The sequence below is a fragment of the Rhinoraja longicauda genome, chromosome 28 (assembly GCF_053455715.1).
Source record: "Rhinoraja longicauda isolate Sanriku21f chromosome 28, sRhiLon1.1, whole genome shotgun sequence".
NCBI classification, from domain to species: domain Eukaryota; kingdom Metazoa; phylum Chordata; class Chondrichthyes; order Rajiformes; family Arhynchobatidae; genus Rhinoraja; species Rhinoraja longicauda.
In genome coordinates, this window is record NC_135980.1 from 26,951,180 (window position 1) to 26,971,213 (window position 20,034).

Genomic DNA, 20,034 nt, shown 5'->3' on the forward strand with positions numbered 1-20,034 from the left:
TTAGGAAACAACGGGTGTATGCAGAGAGCACTGATCAGAGCAAAGTGTCCCAGGAGCCTGTAGGAGTGTACCTAGAGGCACCTGGTGAGATAATAAAGATAGGCGACCAAAAACATTAAAAAAAGGTAGGTCATAAGGATTGCCTTGAAAGGAGGGAGAGAGGGGGGAGGAGAGAAAGGGGGGGGAGGAGGGAGGGGAGAGAAAGGGGGGGAGGGGGAGCGAGAGAAAGGGGGAGGGGGGCGAGAGAAATGGGGGGAGAGAATGGGGGGGAGGGGAGGGGCGAGAGGGAGGGGCGAGAGGGAGGGAGGGCAGGAGGGAGGGGTAGAGGGAGGGGGGGAGGGAGGGGGGGAGGGGGAGAGGGAGGGGGAGAGGGAGGGGAAGGGGGAGAGGGAGGGGGAGGGGGAGAGGGAGGGGGAGAGGGAGGATTAGTTTTTTTTTTTAAAGAGAATTAAGATGTAGGTAGTTAGATTTTTTTGCATATGGAGCCATTTATTGCAAGTTGGTGTATTTAGTTAGATAATATTTTGGTTTTCTTAGTTGAGTACTTATCTTGGAGTTATAGCACAAGTACTTTGTGTTTTAATTGTAATCTGAAGGCCACTAGATTAATCTGTCAGCTGACGTTTGAGGAGAATCTTTTTTTAAAAAGGATCAATATTTGCCAAAACACACTAATTAAGCTCTCCAGCAACCTGAATGAAACACAAAACCGAGGCCCCACTTGTTCACTCCAGTATTGCCAATATCTCAATGGATACAGGGTTTCCTCACCATCTGATCAAACATTTGTCTCCCAAGTAATACCGTTCAATAGGTTATCTCATCACAATCAAAATGCTGCAGGTGGGAGCTTGCTGTGTGCAATTTGGCAGCAAGATGTCCTACTTGACAAAAGAGACAACACTTTAAAAGTCAGGTGTTTTGGAATATCCTGAAGTGGTGGCTGACACAGCAGAAATTAAAGTTTGACACAAAGTGCTGGAGTAAGACAGCATCTCTGGAGAAAAAGAACAGGTGACATATCCTTTTGCCCTGAAATGTTGCCTGACCCTCTGTGTTCATTGTAAACCAGCTTCTGTAGTTCCTTCCTACACAACATGACATTTTATTCTTTCTAAAGATATGGACCATGTTAGCCGAATTATTAGTGGGACGTCCCGTGCGTTGTTTAACCCCAGTCATAAATTCATAAGTCAAAGGACTAGAATGAAGCCATTTGGCCCATCGAGTGTACGCCACCATCCAATCGTGGCAGATCTATCTTCCCCTCTCAACCCCATTCTCCTGCCTTCTCCCCATAACCTTTAACAGCCTTGCTAATCAAGAACCAGTCCGCTCTGCTTTAAAGATACCCAGTGACTTGCCTGCATATCTGTCTGTGGCAATGAATGCCACAGTCTGACCATCTGAAGGTGCAGCAGCTTAACAAATATTTCAAATTCTGTAGTAAATGACAGCGGTAACTGCAAAACCAGTCTTGCAATACAGTCACTGCTCAACTGTGACATAATCATGAAAAATATTTTGCAGCAAGATTCTGGATTGCAGGGCCAAAGGAACAGGATCACTGAACAGCTGCTGATGAGAGTTACATTGCCAGAGGCAATGGGATCCACTTTCTTGCTCAATCCACAAAATCCTTTTAGTTTAGTATAGAGGTGCAACTCAGAACAGGCCCTTCGGCCCATCGAGTCCGCACCGACCAGCGATCCCCGTGCTCTTACGCTATCCTACACACACACACACACGAGCAACAATTTATCATTTTACCAAGCCAATTAGCTTACAAACCCGTACGTCTTGGGAGTGTGGGACGAAACCGGAGCTTCCCGGAGAAAACCCACGCAGGTCACGGGATGAACGTCCAAACTCCGTACAGACAGCGGCACCCGTAGTCAGGATGGAGCCCGGGTCTCTGGCGCTGTCAGGCAGTAACTCTACCGCTGCACCACCGTGCTGCCCTAATTCCATGATCTATTTCAACTGGGAATGTAAAGAATAACTGAAGAATAAAGCATCTGAGCCTCTGAGAATAACTAAAGAAAAAAGCATCTGAGCCCGGTCCCCACAGAATCCCAAAGGCTCATAACCCGGGTGAAGAAGTTTCTCTACACCTCAGTCTGATACAAGGCTTCCTTCTTCTCAATTCCCCCTCATGGGGTAAAGTAAAGACAGCATTAACCTTCTCCAGCCTCCTCAAAACCTCCTGTATTTACTGAAAATTCATGCCCCTTTCCTCCAATATCAGAGTGTGCAAGACCAATTTATTCAATTGACCTCACCACAAGGACGTCATCCTGGGAATCCTATGATGAGCGTTTGACGGCACTGGGCCTGTACTCGCTGGAGTTTAGAAAGATGAGAGGGGGGCCTCATTGAGACTTACTGAATAGTGAAAGGCCTGGAGAGGGTGGATGTGGAGAGGATGTTTCCACTAGTGGGAGAACCCAGGACCAGAGGACACAGCTTCAGAATAAAACAACATACCTTTAGAAAGGAGATGAGGAGGGATTTCTGTAGTCAGAGGGCAGTGAATCTGTGGAACTCATTGCTATAGATGGCTGTGGAGGCCAAGCCCTTGGGTATTTTAAAATCGAAGATTGACAGGTTCATGATTTCTAAGGGTATCAAGTATTATGGGGAGAAGGCAGGAGAATGGGGTTGGTAGAGTATACTTAATGTGTTAAAAGGCTTCATTGTCCTTCTGTAACTTATGGATCAGTCTGGTGAATGTTTTTTCTGCACTGCCTCCAGTAGGATCAAAGTTACATGCAGCATTTGAAGTATGTTCTGCACAGTTGTAGAAAGACTTCCCTCCTTTTGTACTTAATGTGTTATTTCTTCTCCGTGGATTGTCACCTTGTCGTGGTGGAGAAGCTCGTGTGGTCCTGAGATCCTGAGAGCGATGCCGTCTGGAGCTACGCTCCTGGTAGGGTCACCCATGGCGCTACAGTCGAGGGGGAGGTACCTGACAAAGAGCAATCCAACCAAGACCTCAACGGTGGAACAGGCGGAGGACGATGGCTGACTTTTGTGGAGCATCACGACGGCTGGGAAGGCGGATGGATGAAGGCTGCAGCAGAAAAGGGTCCCCGGTCGTCTTGGACTCCATGCCACTGATCTGTCAAGGACCGTGTGGTGGCTGTCTGTGCACCAGTCTCCCCACGTTAAACAAAGTCACACACAGGCGTCCTCCAAGAGAGGACAGTCATACTCGCTTCGAGTGACCGCCGATGATGATTGTGAAGAGCTACACATGTCCAATTTACCACAGGCCAAGCAAGCATCTGTTTATGCAAACAATCGATTCATTATTTCATCACCCTATTATTCAAGTGAATTCCCAGCCATTTATGTCCTAAAATGGTTTCTAAGGCCTTTGTTATGTACGATTGGTCAAATGAAAGAGAAAATAGATTTTAAAAAAAATCATACTTTTCAAATGAAGTACATTTGAAATACTGCCACTGTTATTTTTTTTATTTTTTTATTTTATTTTTTTAGAGATACAGCGCAGAAACAGGCCCTTCGGCCCACCGGGTCCGCGCCGCCCAGCGATCCCCGCACAATAACACTGTCCTACACCCACTAGGGACAATTTTTACATTTGCCCAGCCAATTAACCTACAAACCTGTACGTCTTTGGAGTGTGGGAGGAAACCGAAGATCTCGGAGAAAACCCACGCAGGTCACGGGGAGAACGTACAAACTCCGTACAGGCGGCGCCCGTAATCAGGATCGAACCCGAGTCTCCAGCGCTGCATTCGCTGTAAGGCAGCAACTCTACCGCTGCGCCACCGTGCCGCCGGGTATGATGCAGGAAAAGTACAACAAACCAACTCATGCACAGCAAGTTCAACATAGCACAAAAAGTAAGGAAATTTGTGTTTGGTAGATTATTTCTTTGTTGTAACAATGCTTCTTGGCAATAAATCTTATACCGTTGGAAAGCCTGTTTATTTCCCTTTTAAATGGTGCCACATTTGTAAGGAACATGCATTTGTGGGATGAACAGCAGAGCTGAGTATGTGGGTTGCGCCCATGAAAAATCTGCCAAATCTTCTCTGCCAATGCCAAACAGCTTATTCTGCCATTGAATCTTGTTCGGTGTTGTTTGGTGGATTGGATGATTGAAGTCTGAAGAAACAAAACATATTGGCAATTTAACAATTTATTCATTTAATAAACAGGAGCCTCAGTAGCGTGTGGAAGAACCATACACAGCCACAACAGCCTGGCACCTCCTCCGCATGCTGGTCACCAGCCTGGTCACACACTGTTGTGGGATGGCATCCCATTCTTCAACCAGCATTTGTCGCAAGTCAGCCAACGTGGTTGTGTTGGTCACTCTGGCACGAACAGCACGCCCAAGCTGATTCCACAAGTGTTCAATGGGGTTGAGGTCAGGACTGCTGGCAGGTCATTCCATCCTCTCCACTCCCAAATTCTGGAGGTAGTCTCTGAGAAACCCTGCTCTGTGGGGGCGAGCATTGTCATCTTGGAGGATAGAGTTCGGTCCCAGACTGTGGAGATATGGGATTGCCACTGGTTGCAGAATCTCATCTCGATATCTCTCTGCATTGAGATTGCCTCCAATGATGACAAGCCTCGTTTTTCCAGTGAGGGAGATGCCGCCCCACACCATCACACTGCCTCCACCAAACGATGTTACTCTATCGGTGCAGCAATCAGCATAGCGTTCTCCGCGTCTTCTCCACACTTTGACCCTATGATCCAACTGCCGTATGCAGAATCTGGACTCATCGCTGAACATAACGTTCCTCCACATGTTCAGGTTCCAGTGCACGTGTTGCCGACACCAGCGCAAACGGGCTTGACGGTGAAGGGCAGTCATGGCAGGCCTCCTGGCAGCCCTATGAGACCGGAGATCGGCTGCGTGCAGTCTGTTCCGAATTGTCTGGGCAGAGAGCCGTCGGCCATATCGTCCTGCAAACCTTGACTGCCAATCTGTAGAAGACAGCCTACGGTTCCTAAGTGCTGACAGGGTGAGGAAACGGTCTTCTTCGGGTGTCGTCTTCTTGGGACGCCCACTTCGCGGCCTGTCTCTGACATCCCCCGTTATATGGAACTTGGCCTTCACTTTGGAGATGGTACTAGGGCTCACTCCAAATAATGCCGCAACTTGGTTTTGCGGAACACCAGCTTGAAGTTGCCCTATCGCACGGGCCCTATCCAGATCAGTCAAACGTGGCATGCCGATTCTTGGAGCAGACACCTACTGACCACTGTAGCAGGGCCCATGCTCAGATGCTGCCAGTCAGGTGCCAATCAGGCACCTGATTGTCAGCACCTGGGGGTACCAGAAGCTCAAAACAAGAGTCAATAGCAACAGCAGAATAAGCTGTTTGGCATTGGCAGAGAAGATTTGGCAAATTTTTCATGGGCGCAACCCATATACTCAGCTCTGCTGCTCATCCCACAAATGCATGTTCCTTACAAATGTGGCACCATTTAAAAGGGAAATAAACAGGCTTTCCAACGGTATAAGATTTATTGCCAAGAAGCATTGTTACAACAAAGAAATAATCTACCAAACACAAATTTCCTTACTTTTTGTGCTATGTTTATTTAGTTTAGTTTAGAGATGGAGCGCAGACACAGGCCCTCAGCCCACAAGGTCTACGCTGACTAACAAGGTCTACGCTGATGGCCTGTTCCTGTGCTGAACTTTTCGATGCTGTAACACCCTGCACTTCTTCAACATAAAGGCATGGGATCTTTCACAGCAACCTGAGAACACAGGAGGGAACCCTGGTTGAAAATCTCATCCATAGATACCACCGTCTGGTAAAAGGCAGCAAGCAGTCCCAGTAAAGTGGCACTGCCAGCATTGGCCTAGATTGATCCCCACAAACAGTTAGTGTAAGAAAATAACTGCAGATGCTGGTACAAATCGAAGGTATATATTCACAAAATGCTGGAGTAACTCAGCAGGTCAGGCAGCATCTCAGGAGAGAAGGAATGGGTGACGTTTCGGGTCGAGACCCTTCTTCCTCGACCCGAAACGTCGCCCATTCCTTCTCTCCTGAGATGCTGCCTGACCTGCTGAGTTATTCCAGCATTATGTGAATAAATACCCACAGTTAAATCTATTAATTTCTGGCATGGAGCCAAAGGAGCAGCTGAGCGCACATACCTGCTGCTTAAATGACAAAACTAGCACTTCAGACTGTTCGGTGAACGAAGGGGGGACACGGAATGGGGGCCGCCGGGAACGTAGGGGACCCCGGCGTGGGGGCCATTTGCTGCCACGGGCGGTGACTGGCAGAGGATAGGACCCTTTGGTGAACTTTTGTAACTCTTTAGTTTAGAGATACAGCGAGGAAACAGGTCCTTCGGCCCACTGCGTCCGCACCGACCAGCGGTCCCCGCACATTCACACCACCCTACACACACTTGGGACCATTTAAAAAAAACCATTTATACTAAGCCAACTAACTCTTCCCCTCCCCTTCCCAGATCTCCCTCTATCTTCCTGTCTCCACCTATATCCTTCCTTTGTCCCGCCCCCCCCCAGACATCAGTCTGAAGAAGGGTCTCGACCCGAAACGTCACCCATTCCTTCTCTCCTGAGATGCTGCCTGACCTGCTGAGTTACTCCAGCATTTTGTGAATAAATCCCTTCGAGTTGTACCAGCATCTGCAGTTATTTTCTTATATTTAACCTACAAAACTGTAGGTCTTTGGAGTGTGGGAGGAAACAGAAGATCTCGAAGAAAACCGATGCCGGTCAAGGGAGAACGTACAAACTGCGTATAGACAGCACCCGTAGTCAGGATCGAACCCGGGTCTCTGCCGCTGCAAGGCAGTAGCTCTGTCGCTGCACCACCGTGTCGCCCCAGAAACGTGGCGACTCTTGTGCACTGCTACGGTGAGGTCTGCTGTATGATTTTACCGGGTTGTACGCAAAACCAAAGCATTTCACGGTATCTAAGTACATGTGACAATAAAGTATCATTGAATCACCTCCTGAAGAGGTGGATGTATGGCAATCATAAGGCCACTGTTTCTGTGAGCATCTGACAAAATGCAGCAAAGAGAACAGAGACGGAACAGCAGTAACCATCCAGCATGTATAATCCTACAATTATTGTCACCTCCAGGCCATTCCTGAGCAACAGTAACTCATACATATCATATCATATATATATACAGCCGGAAACAGGCCTTTTCGGCCCACCAAGTCCGTGCCGCCCAGCGATCCCCGTAACATTAACACTATCCTACACCCACTAGGGACAATTTTTACATATACCCAGCCAATTAACCTACATACCTGTACGTCTTTGGAGACGTAACCTTAATTAAAAAATCATGCAGTCACCAAACCAATTGAATACCCTTTTTAAATAAGGATTTAACGCAGTAAGTAATGCAGGAGATTTGGACCAAGTAAAGCTTAGCCTGCTCTGGCACAAAAACGCATTGAAACAGAAATTAGCCATTCCAGAACCAACTGATTTTAAACTGCAACTTTCTGATTGATGCTCCCGTGATTAAAATGCAGATGCTGTTGCCGCGGGGAACAGACGTCTGGTGACTTGCCTTTGTGTGTTGCCTCATTCCCGCTGCCTGCTGTCTGGAACTGTGTTATCAGCACAAAGCTGTGTGTGTGTGTGTGTGTGTGTGGGTGTGTGTGTGTGTGGGTGTGTCTGTATGTCCGTCTCTGTGTCGTGTGTGCGTGTTGTCTGTGTCTGTGTGTGTGCGGGTGTATGTCTGTGTGTTTGCGCGCGTCTCTGTGTGTCAGAGGGAGAGGGAGGGAGAGGGAGGGGGAGGGAGGGGGAGGGAGAGGGAGGGAGAGGGAGGGAGAGAGAGGGAGAGAGAGGGAGAGGGAGGGAGAGAGAGAAACTTGAGGCCGCAGACAGTCAAGGGACAAGTGCAAAAAAAAATTAAATAAACATGACATCACAAATCAATCCCGCCAGTTAGTGACATTGAGTTAAGAGAACACTTTCATAAATCAATGCAACACAGTCAGCTTGTTTTGTATGAAATACATTTTGTTGGACGCAAAACCCCATGTGGTTGATTCTGCAAGTGCCAAGGCCAAGAGGAGCTGTTTACGTAGCCTATTGCTGATTTGAACAAAGGTGTGGGATTAAAATATGAAATCCATGCATCGAGCAACCTTACACATAGGAAGCAAGGAAAGGCTCTGATGGAGATCAGCATTGTCCTACCGACACCATCCCAACCCACCTGGTCTGATCATGCAGGTTTAGAACCATGACCTTTCAGCAGAAGCACTGTTCCAACAAGTTTATAGAGTTTTATGGCAAAGGTCAGAAAAATCTCTTTGCAGTAAAAATATATATTTTTTTAAAGACAAAAGTTCTGTACAACTAGTGGCAAGCAATCTACTCCAGTCCCGTGACTCTGATAGATACTTGTTATGGTTACAATTTTAGAAAACATTCGGTAGCAATTTAACAAATTTAAATATGTAGGGGGGAACTGCAGATGCTGGTTTAAATGGAAAATAGACCCAAAATGCTGGAGTAAACATAGAAAATAGGTGCAGGAGTAGGCCATTCGGCCTTTCGAGCCTGCACCGCCATTCAATATGATCATGGCTGATCATCCAACTCAGTATCCCGTACCTGCCTTCTCTCCATACCCCCTGATCCCTTTAGCCACAAGGGCCACATCCAACTCCCTCTTAAATATAGCCAATGAACTGGCCTCAACTACCTTCTGTGGCAGAGAATTCCAGATTCACCACTCTGTGTGAAAAAAAACTTTCTCATCTCGGTCCTAAAAGACTTCCCCCTTATCCTTAAACTGTGACCCCTTGTTCTGGACTTCCCCAACATCGGGAACAATCTTCCCGCATCTAGCCTGTCCAACCCCTTAAGAATTTTGTAAGTTTCTATAAGATCCCCCCGAAACATCACCCTTTCCTTCTCTCCAGAGATGCTGCCTGTCCCGCTGAGTTACTCCAGCATTTTGGGTCTATAATAATACATTTAAATCTACTGATTGCAGTATATAAAATTATGAGGCATAAATAGGGTAGGCTTTTTCCTTCAGGATGGGGAAAAAAACAAATATAAGATGGCATAGCTTTAAGGTGAGAGAGGCAAAAGTGTTGAGGGTGTCCCACAGATGTTGAAATTGCTATCTTTTTCCTGAAGCACTAAAGTGCAGCCCTGTCTGCCATCAGTGATGGGCAAAAATAACCTCATGGCTTTAAAGTAGACAAGTTATCCTGGTGACCTTTTAGACAACTTTGTTACATCGGCGAAACCAAACGCAGGCTCGGCGATCGTTTCGCTCAACACCTTCGCTCAGTCCGCCTTAACCAGCCTGATTTCCCGGTGGCTGAGCACTTCAACTCCCCCTCCCATTACCAGTCTGACCTTTCCGTCATGGGCCTCCTCCAGTGCCATAATGAGGCCCACCGGAAATTGGAGGAACAGCACCTCATATTTCGCTTGGGCAGCTTGCAGCCCAGCGGTATGAACATTGACTTCTCCAACTTTAGATAGTTCCTCTGTCCCTCTCTTCCCCTCCACCTTCCCAGTTCACCCTCTATCTTCCTGTCTCCACCTATATCCTTCCTTTGTCCCGCCCCCCTGACATCAGTCTGAAGGGTCTCGACCTGAAACGTCACCCGTTCCTTCTCTCCTGAGATGCTGGCTGACCTGCTGAGTTACTCCAGCATTTTGTGAATAAATACATAAGAGTATTTATGATCTAGGCCAGGGCAGCAGCAGTTGCTGGGTGGATGGCCTTGATGCCACCAGGGAGAAGCCTCAGTGAGCAGTCATTCACCATGTGTGGGACGGTCTGGTCTGGATATCCGCAGTCACAAGCAGGGCTGTCTGTCTGTCATCCCCCACTTGTGCAGGTGATGGGCTGTTCTTGCATGGAGGGTGTGGATCCTGTTCAGGGTTAGCCATTGCTTGCGATGGAGTCAAATCCCAGTGGTTTCACTGTGGGGGTCTGTGATGACCTCTCCGTTGTTGGTGTTGGCATCTTTCCAGGCTCTGCGCCACTCAGTCTTGGGGTCAAAGTCTTCCAGGGATTTGGCTGAAGACCAGAAGGGTTTGCGGGACTTCAGGCGCATGTTGGGCAGATTATTCAAGTCAGCATGGATGGGAAGGTCAGGGTTAGCCTCGATGGTGCACCAATCTTTCAACATCCTCCCCCTTCTGCATATGCTGGGAGAGAGGACAGGGAGCCACTGCAAAGGTGTTGACTTAAGCGTCCCTGTGATGACCCGCATTGCAGAGTTAAGGACAGTGTCAACTCGTTTGGTGTGGCAGCTATTAGCCCAAGCTGTTGAGCAAAACTCGGCTGTTGAGTAGACTAGGGCTAAGCTTGCGGTACGGAGGGTGTGTGCATTGGATCCCCAGCTGTTGCCTGCAAGTTTCCTGATGAAGTTGACCCTTGCTCTTACACACGCTTGACTGCGAAAGTACTAGGATGTTATGGATATAAAAGACGCTACAGAAATGCAACGTTCTTTTTAAATGAATGATTCAATGGGATGGATTACTAATTGTAGAATTTCATAATCGGGGCTCAGCAATGACATGAATTGAATAGAAGCATTGAAGAGAAAGTTAAGATAACCCACCAGAGAGAAAGGGGCAGAAACATAAGCTTCACGCTGTTGGGTAGGATAGGCTATTCCTGCACAGTACTTTCTATCAAAAAGACCTGCAAGACCTTGAGCAAAGGCAGGAATTCACCAAAGCTGCAAGGTCTTCTCATGAAGGAACTCAGATGCTGGTTTAAACTCATGATGATTTTTAGATACTTCTTCTCAGTCTGAAGAAGGGTCTCAACCCAAAACCTCACCTATTCCTTTTTTCCAGAGATGCAGCCTGACTCGCTGAGTTACTCCAGCTTTTTGTGTCTATCTTAGGTCTTCTGATGAGGCTGTTCTAGTTAACAACAAACACTGCCATCTCTTCATGTGTAGATCGTAGACGATACCGGGGATATTTTGCCGAACAAGGAGCATCTTTAAACGGGAAGAAAAAGAAGGCAAACGCAATGCTAGCATTTATTTCAAGAGGGCTTGTACACAAAAACAGGGATGTAATGCTGAGGCTCTATAATGTGCTGGTCAGGCCACATTTGGAATATTGTGAACAATTTTAGGTACCATATCTGAGGAAGGATATGTTGGCCCTGGAGAGGGTCCAGAGGAGGTTTACACGAATGATCCCAGGAATGAGTGGGTTAACTTATGATGAGCGTTTGACGGCACTGGGCCTGCACTCGCTGGAGTTTAGAAGCTTACTGAAACTTACTGAATAGTGAAAGGCCTGGATAGAATGGATGTGGAGAGGATGTTTCCACTAGTGGGAGAGTCTAGGGCCAGAGGTCATAACCTCAGTATTAAAGGGCATTCCTTTCGGAAGGAGATGAGAAGGAATTTCTTTAGTCAGAGGGTGGTGAATCTGTGGAATTTCTTTGTCGCGGAAGGCCAAGTCAGTGGATATTTTTAAGGCAGAGTTAGATAGATTCTGGATTAGTACGGGTGTCAGGGGTTATGGGGAGTAGGCAGGAGAATAGGGTTAGGAGGGAGAGATAGATCAGCCATGATTGAAAGGCGGAGTAGACTTGATGGTCCGAAAGGCCTAATTTTGCTCCTATTACTTAAAATAGACTGTTGGTCTAGATGTGAGTAAAGGCGATAGACAGAGTCAAGTGCAACCACAGGTTACTGATACCCTGGGAACACACAGGCCACACCGTGAAGAAGGAACATCACTCTCCTGAACCACTGATGTCCCTGTACTGGAACTGCGTGGCACGAATGTGTAGAGGGAGTTTTACCTATGCACCTCACTGGCACACCATGATATTTTTATGGACATCTGCAGAGATTAATAGTAAAACACGCAACATTCTTCGGTATCAATGAAATGACAAGCAGTTGGCAAGGCAAATAAAATGGTCTAAAGTAAGCAAGTAAAAGTCCTCCTACCTGCACAGCAACCCAACTCGCATTGGTAGTGTGCTCCCCAAAGGGACCAAAACCTGAAATGACAGAGGAGTTTCAACGTTACAAAGAACAGCCAGAGATAGCACATTGCCTTAAAAACAGTCTCTCATCATTACTGATACAACACAGTTGTACAAACTGCTCACTATTTTGAGCAATGTCCTGACTTGCATTATCATCCATGAGTTAAAGAGCTCACAGTTCAAAGTCCCCAATAGCTTGAACCCATTCAGGGCAACATATAGTGCTGTTACTTTAGGGAGCGCTAAGCTGCCAGAGGTTTTGAACCTAAGATGCTAAAGAAAGCAGGGCCTTTGATGGTCATAATTCATAGGAATAGAATTAGGCCATTCATTCCATCGCGTCTACTCCGCTAGTTAATTATGGGTGATCTATCTTTCACTCTCAACCCCATTCTCCTGCCTTCTCCCCGTAACCTTTGACACCCTTACTAATCAAGAACCTGTTATTCTCCACTTTAAAATACCCAATGACTTGGCTTGCACGACCTCCTGCATCTTCCACAGATTCACCACCCTTTGGCTAAAGAAAGTCCTCCTCATCTTCTTTCTAAAGGTACGTCCTTTTATTCTGAGGTTGTGCTCCATGCTCCGAGACTCTCCCACTAGACAATAGACAATAGGTGCAGGAGGAGGCCATTCGGCCCTTCGAGCCAACACCGCCATTCAATGTGATCCTGGCTGATCATTCTCAATCAGTGCCCCGTTCCTGCCTTCTCCCCATACCCCCTGACTCCGCTATCCTCAAGAGCTCTATCTAGCTCCCTCTTGAATGCATTCAGAGAATTGGCCTCCACTGCCTTCTGAGGCAGAGAATTCCACTAGTGGAAACATCCTCTCCACACTCACTCTATCCAGGCCTTTCATTATTCTGTAACTTTCAATGAGATCCCTCTTCATCCATTTAAACTTTAGCGAGGACAGGCCCAGAGCCATCAAACGCTCATCATACGTGAACCCGATCATCCCTGGCATCTCCATCGCCGGCACATCCTCCTCAGATATGGGGCCCAAAACTGCTCACAATTCTCCAAATGTGGCCTGACCAGTTCCTTACATGGGCCCAAAAGGTTCCATGATATTTATCCAAATGATGAAAAAAAGGAATACAATGCATGGGCCCATGAATTTCCATTGATCAACATCACTAAAACAATCACCTACCCATTTATTACATATTTGCTTATCTGAGCTTGTTTTATTCAATTTAGAACCTGTTATGCTACAATAGAAACACTTAATTAGTATTGGCCAATACACAACTGTATATTCAATCCCTCATTTTTAAATATCAGGGAAAAGAAATTGATGCATCAAGGTTGAGCATTGTATCTATGTATCATGCAAGATAAACATTAAATGCTGGAGTAACTCAGCAGGACAGGCAGCATCTCTGGACAAAAGGAATGGGTGACGTTTCGAGTCAAGACCCTTCAGTCTGAAGAAGGATCTCGACCCGAAATTTCACCCATTCCTTCTAACCAGAGATGCTGCCTGTCCCACTAAGTTACTCCGGCATTTTGTGTCTATCTTCAGTGTAAACTAGCATCTGCTGTTCCTTCCTACACATCTGTGTATCTACACTGTACATGGATCGATCAAAATATTTGAAGAACACCAAATATGAAGACAATTATGTAGATGAAAAACAGAAACAGGTTCCAATTTAAAAAAATCTTCCTCATCCAGTTACGTTATATATTCCCATCAACCAACCATCTACCTAGTCTTTGCTCGTTATCCAACTGCATCACACAGCTTCACAAAGTTCTCTTGTTTACAATCCTGCAATTTCCATTAACCTTAATAAATCTCTATCCTTATCCTCAAAGACTTGGTACAGTTAAGATTCTAGCCAATCCCCAGCAAATTTAAAGAAATGAAGCACGCAACAAAAAGCTTTTCACCGTACCTCGGTATACGTTACTCTAATTTCTTACAGCGATACCAGAAATGGATAGACATATGTAACAGGGAAGGCTGAATTGCCTAATTCCTTTCTTCTGAGAAGACCAAAGGACAACCTAGTGGATGATTTTTAGTGTGAAGTGGTTTGATGGAACAAAAGTGTGACAATAAACTAAACTAATCTCTTTTCTAATTAACATAATCCCAATATATCCAAGCCCTTTTATGCTCTTAGCAGATTAAACATACAGCATATAATCCTCCAACATTTTCACCACGTCCAACGGGATCCCACTACTAGCCACATCTTCCAATCTCCACCCCTTCCTGCTTTCCGCAGAGACCGTTCTCTCCACAAGTCCCTGCTCAACTCGTCCCTTCCCACCCAAACCACCCCCTCCCCAGGTACTTTCCCCTGCAACCGCAGGAGATGCAACACCTGTCCCTTCACCTCCCCCCTCGACTCCATCCAAGGACCCGACAGTCTTTTCAGGTGAGGCAGAGGTTCACTTACACCTCCTCCAACCTCATCTACTGTATCCGCTGTTCCAGGTGTCAACTCCCGTACATCGGCGAGACCAAGCTCCGGCTCGGCGATCTTTTCGCTGAACACGTCTGCTTGGTTACTCTAAATTACACCCATCTAAGCATACGACAGGAAAATCAGTGGGCTCTTGATGGAAATGTGAGAGGAAATGGGGGGGGGATGCGATTGATCCGAGATCTGGCACAGATGGGCCAAATGGCTTCTTTTTATGGTGTAAGAAAACACAAAATTGTGTTAACATTCATTTATAGGAGAACTCCAACTTCAAATTGAGGTCCAAGGAGTTAAATCAATTCAATTACTCTCATTTCTTACAGCAACACCAGAAATGGATAAACATCTGTAACAGGGAAGGCCAAATTGCCTAATTCCTTTCTTCTGAGAAGACCAAACGACAACCTAGTGGAGGATTCATAGAGTGTGAAGTGGTTTGATAGAAAAAAGTGTCAAGGAAGGTTTCCACATTGAGTGACGATTTGAAGAAAATAGGACTGGAGATTATGAATGTTAATTATAACGCAGACATTTTCCAGTCCACCACAGCTGCTGACCTACCCACCATCAAAGGGATCTACAGGAGGTGCTACCTCAATAAGGCAGTCAATATCAAAGATCATCGTGACCAAGCCACACTCTCATCTTGGTACTACCATAAGGGAGATGGTTGAACCGCCTTAAAACCACGACCTCTGGATTCAAGAACAGGTTCTTCTCAGCTGCCATCAAGTTCTTGCACACTGCGCAACACTAACCATTACTTTGGTTACGAAGATCCACTATGGACTTTATTTTGGTGTACTACATACTTTGCACTATTATGGTCTGAATACCTAGAACAGGTCCACCACCTATTTTCCGGCAACCGATGGTCTGGCACCTCCTTTAATCTGGACAAAATGATGAGTGCACTCGAAATACACTGGGCGCCGCAGATGGCATTGAGTGTGGCATGCGCTCTGTCCCAAAACGGTTATTTGTTTACATGAGGAAAAACGTTTTCAGTCAGAGTTGTAAATCTGTGGAATTCTCTGCCTCAGAAGGCAGTGGAGGCCAATTCTCTGAATGCATTCAAGAGAGAGCTAGATAAAGCTCTTAAGGATAGCGGAGTCAGGGGGTATGGGGAGAAGGCAGGAACGGGTGTACTGATTGAGAATGATCTGCCATGATCACATTGAATGGCGGTGCTGGTTCGAAGGGCCGAATGGCCTCCTCCTGCACCTATTGTCTATTGTCTACATCTGCAGCTGTTGGTGGTGATCCCTCGGTTTTGTGCAATTCTGCTTATTTTGCTTACATTTAACCATAGCTTATGGCTTCTTAAGCAAGTTCCAAGTGGCAGTCATGGTGTCAAGCATTTGCATATTTAATTTACATTTAGTATTTGTTTCATTTAAGTTTCTAACAGTCCATGGTGCTTTAGAGATGTGGGAGAGATATAATTCGTGGGTCAGAGGTGTATTGTTACATCATTATTATATGGTCTTTGGCAAGGCTTTGGAACCAAGGGTGCTGGAACATTGGTGGTGGACCTGTAGTAATGATTATTAATCTATTGTATTATTGATTATTGTATATTTGTTTGTGGGTTATTGGGCAAATGGGCCTGTTAAATTGCAGCAAGAATGTCATTGCTTCATTGCCGGTACACAGGACAATTAAACACCCTTGACTCCAGTTGGAAATTCAGAATAAACTTCTTTGGCCAAAGATTTTGGTGAATTCGAAATTCACTGTTACCACGAATGATTGGAACAAAGAACAAAGATGTATTTCGGATGATGCTGTTTGGTGAAATTAAGAGGGACGGGTGGGAGGGATATCATGTGGATATGATAGAACATAAATGCCAGCATGAATCATTTGGGCCAAAGGGTCATTTCTATAGACAATAGGTACAGGAGTAGATTTATTCACAAAATGCTGGAGTAACTCAGCAGGTCAGGCAGCATCTCGGGAGAGAAGGAATGGGTGACGTTTCGGGTCGAGACCCTTCTTCAGACTGATGTCGGGGGTGGGACAAAGGAAGGATATAGGTGGAGACAGGAAGATAGAGGGAGCTCTGGGAAGGAGGAGGGGAAGGGAGGGACAGAGGAGCTATCTGAAGTTGATAGCTTCAGGTACAGGTACAGGAGTAGGTCATTCGGCCCTTCGAACCAGCACCGCCATTCAATGTGATCATGGCTGATCATTCTCTTATTTCTCTTACACAAAGCATCATAAAACAAAATCTACCACTATTAACAGAATTGCTTTTATCCCCCTCCACTTGTGATGCTGCTTTTCAAATTGAGCCTCTACTTTTCCACCACCTCCAGTTTCTTCTTTCGAAAAACTAGTCTGAGAAGGTTATATTTAAATACTGTCGTAACATTGGACCTCCATTGCACATTCTTTGATTTACTTCCATTATTGGCACTTATCCTTGGTCACAAAAATATTTACACTCCTGCTTTCATAGTCATACATCCTAGAAACAGGGCCTTCGGCCCAACTTGTCTATGCCGACCAACATGCTCCATCCACACTAATCCCACCTGCCCGCGCTTGGTCCATAGCCCTCTAAACTTACCCTATCCATCTGTGTAGGAAAAAAACTGCAGATGCTGGTTTAAATCGAAGGTAGACACAAAAAGCTGGAGTAACTCAGCGCGTCAGGCAGCATCTCTGGAGAGCAGGAATGGGTGACGTTTCAGACTGAAGAAGGGTCTCGACCCGAAACGTCACCCATTCCTTCTCTCCAGAGATGCTGCCTGACGCGCTGAGTTACTCCAGCTTTTTGTGTCTACCTTCCATGTACCTGTTCACATGTCACTTAAATGTTATGATCGAACCTTTCTGTACATTTCCCTCCGATTGCCCTCATATCTGAGCCACTATGGTTGTCTGCAATCAGCCACTGGGACAACACTACCACAAAACAGTCCGTCCCAAACTCTTCCCCTTAACCCAGCTTCCCCTTAAACTAGACTTTGGTAAACTAAACTTTTACCGTAGTCGGACTAGGGTGCATTTACCCACAGCACCATCTATCATCAATTAGAAATCCATAAACAATAAAGCCAACAGAAATTCAATCCTAGCTTGCACTACAGACGCGGTAGATTTTGTAGGGATGGAAAACAGAGTTTAGGGTGCTTTGGTCTCTGATCTTGAGTTAAGCAAGTCCGAGTTGACAACAACTTTTTTTCCTTTTCTCTTTGCTTTAACGCCAATTAACCCAGCTCATAAACCGTGCAGTCCCATCGAGTGTCTGGCAGAACCAAAACACCAACTTGGACTTAATGGGCCAAATATCCCTCGATTCTACATTATTTCATTGATTTACAAATCAAAACATGGTAGCTGAGGCTGCAAAAGGGTGTCAGAGATGGTCCTGCTGGACAAGGCTTTAGTCAGACCATGAACTACTTTCTAGACATGAAACCTTGTACATACTGGTCTCAAGGGTGTGCAGTCTAGACTGAACAGACAGACAATGGGACAAATAGGATTAGCAGTGTATATCTGCCTTGTCACCTCCATCACCCAGGACACTTCCAGGCTTGTGCTGATTTTACAGCAAGTATCAGGTTGCCAACAATTCCAGGTATTTATTTTTATCCGTCACTGCAGGTGTTATGCAGGGGGATCAGGCAGACTTGAACTGTTTTGGTTCTTTTATTTTTAGTGAGTGTAGTCATTGCTGGCGATGGCGGCATTTTATTACACATTCCTTAGCTTTCCTTGAGGTGACAGTGGTGAGCAACCTCCTCTGTAGACTGTGTAATAGAGGCGCTTTCTGAGTGATGAGAGTTCCCAGGTTCAGACCCAGCCCAGCAATGAGGGAATGGTAAAAACATTCCCATGTCAGGATGGTGTGCAATTAACAGGTTCCCCATGCGGGCAAGTTGATCATTTTAAATTAGACACAAAAAGCTGGAATAACTCAGCAGGACAGGCAGCATCTCTGGAGAGAAGGAATGGGTCTGAAGATGTCTGAAGAGGGGTCTCGACCCAAAACGTCACCCATTCCTTCTCTCCAGAGATGCTGCCTGTCCCGCTGAGTTACTCTAGCTTTTTGTGCCTTTCTTCAGTTTAAACCAGCATCTACAGTTCCTTCTTTTGGGTCTTTTTTTTGGTCCCTCTTTGAGATGGGATCTTTCTTCAGACTGAAAGTAGAGGGGAGGGAACTGGAGGTAAGAAAAAGCCAGAACAGAGCATTTTCATGCTCAAAGATAATTTTAAAGGTCCTGAATAAAATGAACCCTCCAGTTTGTGAACGCAAGGGACGAGAACATATGTTTGCTAATGATACAGTAGCATTAATGATAATGTACGTCCAAAGACGTATAGGTATGTAGGTTAATTGACTGGGTAAATGTAAAAATTGTCCCTAGTGTGTGTAGGATAGTGTTAGTGTGCGGGGATCACTGGGCGGTGCGGACTTGGTGGGCCGAAAAGGCCTGTTTCCGCACTGTATTTGAAATATGAAAAAAATAATAATAATAACTGCATCAGATCATCGAGCAGGCCCTGGTGTTGGGGAAAGTGTTTTCTTCCAAAGGCATGGTTCATCGAGTCTATGTGTGTGAGAAATATGGCACAAACCACTCGATCACTTGTTCAAGCTAACAGAGCAAGGGACATACTGGTTGAATACGTAACGTCCCCCCTTCCCACCTTATTTCCCTCTTTTGACCCTTCAAAAACTTATTCACCCAGAGAGTTGTGAATCTGTGGAATTCTCTGCCACAGATGGCAGTGGAGGCCAATTCACTGGATGTTTTCAAGAGAGAGTTAGATTTAGCTCTTAGGGCAAAAGGAATCAAGGGATGTGGGGGAAAAAGCAGGAACGGGGTACAGTACTGATTTTGGATGATCAGCCATGATTATACTGAATGGCGGTGCTGGCTCGAAGGGCCAAATGGCCTATTCCTGCACCTATTTTTTATGTTTCCTCCTTACTTGTCGGACAGGAACTCGGCAGCCAATTTCCACAAACAATTGAGCAGCAGGGATGACTTCATAGTCAGAGGAATGCAATAAAAGTCAGGTCTGTGCAATACATCATGGCAATACTCCTGTGTAAGAAAATAACTGTAGATGCTGGTACAAATCGAAGGTATTTATTCACAAAATGCTGGAGTAACTCAGCAGGTCAGGCAACATCTCAGGAGAGAAGGAATGGGTGACGTTTCGGGTCGTGACCCGACTGATGTCAGGGGGGGGGCGGGACAAAGGAAAGATATAGGTGGAGACAGGAAGATAGAGGGAGAACTGGTAATACTCCTAATGATCTGAAGTTCAAGGCAGATTTCTGAGCTATATTTAGAAACAAATTGTTTGAGCCCATGAGGAAAAAAAATCCACAATCATATTTACTGATTGTAGCAGGAATCAATTGAGCCAATTGTGGAACTGCTTAATTCTATATGAGAATTGTTATCACCAGTCAATAATGCAGTAACTTGACTGAGCAGCAGAGGCAAAGGAAACCCCCACTAACACTCGCCAAGAGGCAATGTTTGGGTTGCTTATAAACTGGTCACTGTTCATAAGTTATTGGAGCAGAATGAGGCCACACGGCCCATTAAGTC

General features: G+C 45.8%; 1 protein-coding gene across 5 annotated transcripts in view; it reads right to left on the minus strand.

The window, feature by feature from the left end:
- pgpep1 (pyroglutamyl-peptidase I) overlaps positions 1–20,034 on the minus strand; it is a 55,962-nt gene that overhangs the window by 20,298 nt on the left and 15,630 nt on the right. For 3 of the 5 annotated variants that reach the window (XM_078423742.1, XM_078423743.1, XM_078423741.1), the window contains exon 2: positions 11,966–12,018. In XM_078423742.1, the coding sequence (XP_078279868.1) occupies positions 11,966–12,018 (53 nt within the window). Of the gene's footprint in view, positions 1–10,827; positions 10,994–11,965; positions 12,019–20,034 lie in introns of those variants that run through there. The other 2 variants (XM_078423745.1, XM_078423746.1) reach the window with 2 other exon arrangements.